At 51.2% G+C, this 6912-nt stretch overlaps 1 protein-coding gene across 1 annotated transcript; it reads left to right on the top strand.

The window, feature by feature from the left end:
* The first annotated feature begins 803 nt into the window (after window positions 1–803).
* On the top strand, window positions 804–2047 carry LOC119283623 (abscisic acid receptor PYL4-like). Its single transcript, XM_037563092.1, has one exon. The coding sequence runs from the start codon at window positions 1149–1151 to the stop codon at window positions 1752–1754; it is 606 nt and encodes a 201-aa protein (XP_037418989.1). The 5' UTR covers window positions 804–1148; the 3' UTR covers window positions 1755–2047.
* The last annotated feature ends 4865 nt before the right edge of the window (window positions 2048–6912 follow it).

The raw sequence follows: 6912 nt of genomic DNA, 5'->3' as shown, positions 1-6912 counted from the left end.
CCGCTCCCGGAGCGGACGGAGCTGCCGCTAGAAAATTCAGAGCGGCCGAAACGGTACTCCCCAGCTCCGTGTATTTTGAGGAGCTGGTGGATCCCCGAACGGGCCCTAAGCTAAGGCCTGAGAGTTATTTATTTGCTGTTAAGGTTGGTTGCTCTTGTTTACTAGTACTTCCAGTGCCTTCTTTTGAGTAAATGACAACTTTTCGGGTGATTTATTTGATATTTCTAAAATAAATCATTTTAAGTTATGAATACTCCAGTAAGAACTATATTTTTTTAAAAGTAGAGTATATTTAAAAAATATATAATTTTCAATGTAAGAAAGATAGAATCGTGAATGTGGTGTTACCTAAAATAAAACATAATTTATTCTAAGAAAGAATGAATAAAGGGCATTGGTATAGCCCTCAAAGAAGGAATAAAATGAAGAAATAAAATAAACAAAACGACCGAAAACTTGCATGATTAACAACTCGTATGCTTGTGTTATATATACTTCAGACTATATTTATACTACTCGTTAGTTACATCTAACCTCACAACCTTTTTCCGAAAAAGAAAAAAAAAACACCCCACAAAAGTTGTCATGTACTCCACCCAAAAGGAGGCACTGGCAGCATTAGTAAACAAGAGCAGCCAAGCTTAACAATAAACTAATCACCCTCAGGGGCCTTAGCCTAATCCCCAACTGGGCGCATCACTTTCCCTCGGCTCTACTTTGACCCCCTATGGATGTCCCAGTGCCCAGCTAACCTGCCCTGGTTTCCTCCGTGCAACCCACCGGAATCCAGCCCACCACCTTTCCTCTGGTTTCTCCTGAGAAAACTACCCCCAACTCCCCCAACTGAACCTTCAAAGTATCCCCAACTCTCCCTCCCAAGTGACCCTAGAATTTCAGAAAACTGCACCTGCAAGGCTACAACTTGCTCAACCACAGCAGACAAATGGCCAAGTTGCCGCGCGTTGTGAGTGGCCACCGCAATCTTGTTTGTCCCAGGTGTATAATAAGCGCCCGGCCACCACCTCGCCAAAGGACCATCCATCTAACCCAGCGCTAGCTCTCTCTGCAAAGCTCCCTTGTCTACCATAAGCTCGGAAGAAGACGCCGGGAAGCTCGGCTGGAGGTGAGGGGCGGTGAAGAGGTGTATAATGCCGTACACGGCGTCGAGGCCGTCGGCGCCGCAGAGGGCGCGGGTGGCGGCGGGGGGCGGGGGGTGGAAGGCGGCGGCGCACGCGGCGTCGTGCGGGGCGGTGCCGGGGGAGGTGGCGCGGCACCACGAGCACGCGGCGGGGGCCGGGCAGTGCTGCTCGGCGGTGGTGCAGGCGATCGAGGCGCCCGTGGGCGCGGTGTGGGCCGTGGTGCGGCGCTTCGACCGCCCGCAGGCGTACAAGCACTTCATCCGGAGCTGCCGCGTCGTGGACGGCGACGGCGGCGCGGTGGGGTCGGTGCGCGAGGTGCGGGTGGTGTCGGGCCTCCCCGCCACCAGCAGCCGCGAGCGGCTGGAGATCCTGGACGACGAGCGCCGCGTGCTCAGCTTCCGCGTCGTCGGCGGCGAGCACCGCCTCTCCAACTACCGGTCGGTGACCACGGTGCACGAGGCCGCGTCGGCGGGCGCCGTCGTGGTGGAGTCGTACGTGGTGGACGTGCCCCCCGGGAACACCGCCGACGAGACGCGCACCTTCGTCGACACCATCGTGCGGTGCAACCTCCAGTCGCTGGCGCGCACCGCCCAGCAGCTCGCCCTCGCCGCCTAGGGCATGCCGGCCCTCCTCACCGGCGTCCACCAACAACCTTTTTCTCTTTTTTTTCCAGGAATTTGATCGTCGTTGCTTATTGTTTCCTGACTCCTTGTGCGAATTAGTTGCCTCCATCGAGGAGGCGATTGATCATGATCAGATCAGCGTGTGTTCTTCTAGCTTGTGTACGTTTACCCCCTTCCATTTTTGACTACACATAGTACAAATCATTGTGTTAGTGCTACTACCAGATACTAACCCTTGTTCATAAACATCCATGCGTTCTTCCTCTTGTTCTCCCTAAATTTCTTGATGCATCTCAGTGCTATTGTGGTGTCCAAATCCTTTGTTTGAAAAGCAGCAATGCAAATTGTCATAATCAAATCCACAGCCAAGTGGGCAAAATATCTGAGGGCAGAGTGGGTGGTTAATTAGTTTAGTGGGACGCATACAATAGTCATTAGGGCCAGTTAAGGTTGTACCAAACGAAACGAATGCACATGGAGCTGTGGAGCCACGGAGGGGTAGTGGCCACTGGCCAAACGACCATAGCTAATCATGAACTGGCCGCTAATTAAAGTATCAACTAATGGCCGCGCCGTCCTGCATGCACAGTCCAACATCAACCCGGCTGGCATTCAGGCTAGCTCAGCTGTTCTGCTTTCGACATAAACAACAGCCCACCTCTGCGCTTCCATATCACGCGCCGCCATTTCTTAATCATTTGACTTTGATATCTTCCTCCCCCGAGACTTTGAATTCTCGCCACCTTATTGAGGTCGATCGTGTGTGCGATTGCAAAGGAGACAAATTATTGTTATAATTTCTGAATTTTTCAGGGAAGAGATTTTACAAACCATCCACGCTGCTGGCAGTCTGGCGCCCGTGGATCTCGATGCCCTAGTACGTGCGCCCATGCATCGATCTCCAGCTAAGAAACGTATCGTTCTCGTATCGTGAGAGAGCTATATAGTATTGCTGGGCGCTGGCGCATGACAGTACGATGTTGCACAGTTAATTAGAGAAAGCCAGATGAATTCAGTATGCAGAGATTCCGTACGTGCGTATCAAAATGCATGCGAGCGCTGTCATACAGTGTGCAGTGGTGGTGTGGAAGCAATGCAGGAGGTGACTTAACAATGGAGGTAAAGTGGATGCTTCATCCATGAAGCGCCCGGCAGAAGGAGACAATCAACACTCGATCTCGCATCACATACAGTACGACGACATATTGCTGTCAGTACGTCGATCGTATGCCATGGTAGTAGTACATGACAGTGACTAATCCATCAGAGGGAAACAAAACGCATTCATTGCCGAACGATGCAGAATGCAGTGTATAGTGTGGAAGAAATGCGCGAGCGTGACTTAACGACGGAGGTGAAGCGGACGCTTCGCCGACGCTGGAGGAAAGAGAGAGGTCGCAGCTGCATATGCCAAGTTGAGTTGAGACCGCGCACGCGCTACTCCGTCCTCATTGCCCGAGCTGCGCGCGTACATGGCGCCAACTTGATTAAATTTGGCTGCAGGCGCCCGGTGGGGGAATCAAACCACGCGTACGTACGTGGTACGTACGTACCATGCGTACGGCCCGCTTGTTTCTTCCTTTGTTTGCCACCAACTTGATTGATTGATTCTCGTCCTTGCTTAATTAGTACTGGCAGCAGCACGTACCGCCCCTTTGTCACTGGTTTCTACCGCAAGAATCACACTAACCTAGTAGCAGTAGAGCTTTGAAAAAGATGGAGGGAGCGCTGCAAAATAGAGGGGAGAAGAAAAATGCATGCTCGCTCGGCCAAACTGCACATATAATTTCATGATTGCAGTGCTGTGATCTAAATAACAAATCTGCAACTGGCGTGATGGCCTGCCCCAGCTCCGAGTTGTCTTTTTCAGCCAAGGATTCACTTGGCATTAACAAAACCGAAAGGTTAGGGTCGACATGTACCGATGTACGACGTGACGACGAGGGAAGAAATATTAAGCAGCTAGCACTTGGCCAACTTGTCCAACTAGGCGCCAGCATTTGATTTCCCTCTCCTCTCCTCTCCTCTCCTCTCCTCTCCTCAGTCAAGGACAGCAGCTCGATTCGTTTTGCTTCCTTCCTGCATGCAGCAGCTTTCTTCTTTCTTTCTTTCATTTCTTTCTCTCTTTGCTAATACGGAGCGAGTAGGATAGATTAGCTTGCGCCATCGCGAGCAAGTGGTGCCGCTCAACTTGCCTGGCCGCGCTTCCTTTGCACGACGTACGTAGGAGTACAAGCATGAGAGAAGAGGGAAGCTTCGCGTGCCCGCCAGTCCGACTCCGGCCCTTGGCGCCTCCGAGCATCAGCTCAGCTGCTCGATCGCTTGTGTGCACGCCCGGTTCCACGGCCTTTCCGTAGAGCTTGACGAGGGGGCAGACCGCAGAGATCCGAAGATCGACCTGAGTGAGATTTGCATCATGTGGAGCATCTTTGTTTGACGTGCCGACTCGCCGCTAGGGCGGTCTTGGCGAATGGCCCTAGCTAGTCTTGGTACGTATAGATGGACCCAGATGGCAAGGGGGGGTCCCTAGCTACCGTCATCAAGGGCATAGGACACCATGTAGATCATGATGCACAGGCTCGCGGCTGGCATCACGCTCGGGACAAAGGGACCGTGATCGGGTCCAGCCAGGGCTGGTCGCGCGCCATGGCAATCCGTCTACGACTAGGAGACGAGAGATGCCGCTGGACGTTCACGTACGCGGGCAAGCCATGCGTGCCGTGTAATGTTTCCATGTAGTACGTGCGTGCGTGCGCTCCGTTTTGTCGCGAGACGGACGGGAGTATAGAAGGCGGTGTCGACCGCCGTGCCGACGTCCTGGCCTGCCACTGGCTGGCCGCGTCAAGGCCACCAACCAACCAACCAACCCGGATACAGCCAGCCGGACACAGTACGCGCACGCTCCGTGCCTCCTTCTTCCTCGTCTCGATCGGGCCTCGAATCCCAGAGAATCAATCAATCTCCCGGGAGCCCGCAGCGCCCTGCGGCGGACTCGAGAGCGTGCAAATCTGGGGCGCAGCGCGGATCGAGCCGTACGTGCGTGCGTGTGCGTACCTGCGGAGCTTTGCTTGACCTTAACCCCGCTGTCCCCCGGCGTGGCCCGTACTGATCCTGCTGTGCGTGTGATGATCGGGGACTGCGCGCGGCGCAGGTGGTCGAGTGGGTCGTATCCTCGGCGGCGATTTTATCCGACTAATCTTATGGCCATTTGGCCAAGTTGGCGTCCGTCGAGGGATGCGTGCGCCGGCGCCCCCGCGCGCGCAAGTGGGGGCTCGTTTCTCGGCAGCTCTTGGTGGTGTCGCGTAGCTGCTGCGTGTGTGCGTGCGTGCGCGCGCGCGCGGCGGCCGGTTGTTGGTTTGCTTCGTTGGGGATGAAGCTTGGGCTATGAAAGATCGCGTCGGCGCGCGGGCGGGGGCTGGGCGCAGTTTGTCGCGAGGCGCACTCGATGATTTTTTTCCCGGGCGAGGTCCGTGTAGGGTACGTACAAGATCGGAGGGCTCCCGCCAGGTTTGACAGATCAACTTGGACGTCGACAGTGCTCGTGTGGCAGCAGTTGGCCGTAGCTGGTTGATCTTTCTAGCACAATTCGACTCGATTCATGTCCGGAAGAATATCATATCTTTTCCTAGTAATAAAGCACGGATTGACTCCGTGGGTTTACCGTCACAATACGCTTCTTTCTGTGAATTTACGCTTTCAGTTTGAATTTTAAACACATACGTGAAGTGGTACTAAAATAAAGTTCCCATATATTAGCTCTTTTTGCTCAAGCACCCACGATCGGTTTCCCAGGAACGATCGATCCTTCCTGACCGATGCCTAGTCAAATTGTTCTGGCCCATGCGGCCCAATGAAGCCTGACAAAAAACGGCCACACAAAAAAAGTTGCTATTATAAGGACTCGAACACGGGTTGCAAGAAAAGTGCACAAATCGAGCGTCCAACTCAGCTGGCCCATCCTATGCTTAGAGTAACAAGGATTACCTCTCTTAGTCTATCAGAGGATTTTCAGCCGTCAGGCCACATTATTCCGGCCCACCTTGCCGAAGGAAGCTACACAAGCGAACGGGCGAAGCTGGCCCACAGCCCGGTGCAAAAAAGTATTCGATGGTGGGCTGAATCAAACTCTGAACTACATATATGATAACCAGTGTCGCTACCAACTGACATAGCTCATGGTGTATTTTCCTTAAAAAGAACTCATGGTGTATTATATTTAGGCTGTTGATTCACCTTTTAAATAGTCCCATACCGCTCTCTTAAACCCAATCTTTATAATTTATATACATCTTCAAAATTTTCTCGATATCAAGGAGCCGTCTCGGGACCCAATATAGAAGGAAATAAGTCCTTCCATAATAAAAGATAAGGAAGGAAAGAGGGAAAAATAAAGAAGGCAAGAGGGAGGGACTTCATGTTTCTTGACAGAATAAAGAAGGAAGGAGAGAAAAATAAGGGAGGAAAGAGGGCAGGGATTTCATATGGAAAGAGGAGGGATTTCACATGTTGCATGGCAGAATAAGGAAGGAAACAGGGCGGCGATTTCATGTGTAGACAGAGAAAAAAATGGAAAGTGGAAGCTGTCCCATAATTAAGTAAGGAAGGAAAATACAGAAAACTAAAAAAGGAAATAGAGGGAGGGTCTCCAAATGGGGGATATAATGGCACTAAACGTCTCCGTCCATGGATAGCAACGGCATCGCAAGTTGAACTACTTTTTATATCTGAATTGTTGACGTCAAATTATAACTCAAAATCAAATTATGTTGGAATTGTTTAACATGCACAAAAAAAAATACTATGTCTAAATCACAATAAACAGGATTCATTCTACGTTGGTCATGTACAATATTTTTCTGAGAACAAAACAAATTTTTGCTCTTAATTTTCTGCTCGACCAGCTAGCGCCCGTCACAAACTCTTACAATCCTTCTAATAAAAATAATGTTGATCACCAAAGCACAAGCAGTCGTACTCCCTGCTGTGTGCAACACAAACTCCACACTTTACTTTGTTCTATTAGCCAACGATGGAGGATCTTTGTACAATGCTCCTAATATCATTGCCCCGCAAAAAATGCTTCTAATATCATTACCCCGCAAAAAATGCTTCTTATATCATTGGACACAAATAGTGCTATGCTACCCAGT

The sequence above is a fragment of the Triticum dicoccoides genome, chromosome 1A, assembly GCF_002162155.2.
Source record: "Triticum dicoccoides isolate Atlit2015 ecotype Zavitan chromosome 1A, WEW_v2.0, whole genome shotgun sequence".
Classification (NCBI taxonomy): Eukaryota; Viridiplantae; Streptophyta; class Magnoliopsida; order Poales; family Poaceae; genus Triticum; species Triticum dicoccoides.
This window is presented reverse-complemented; position numbering and strand designations above follow the sequence as displayed.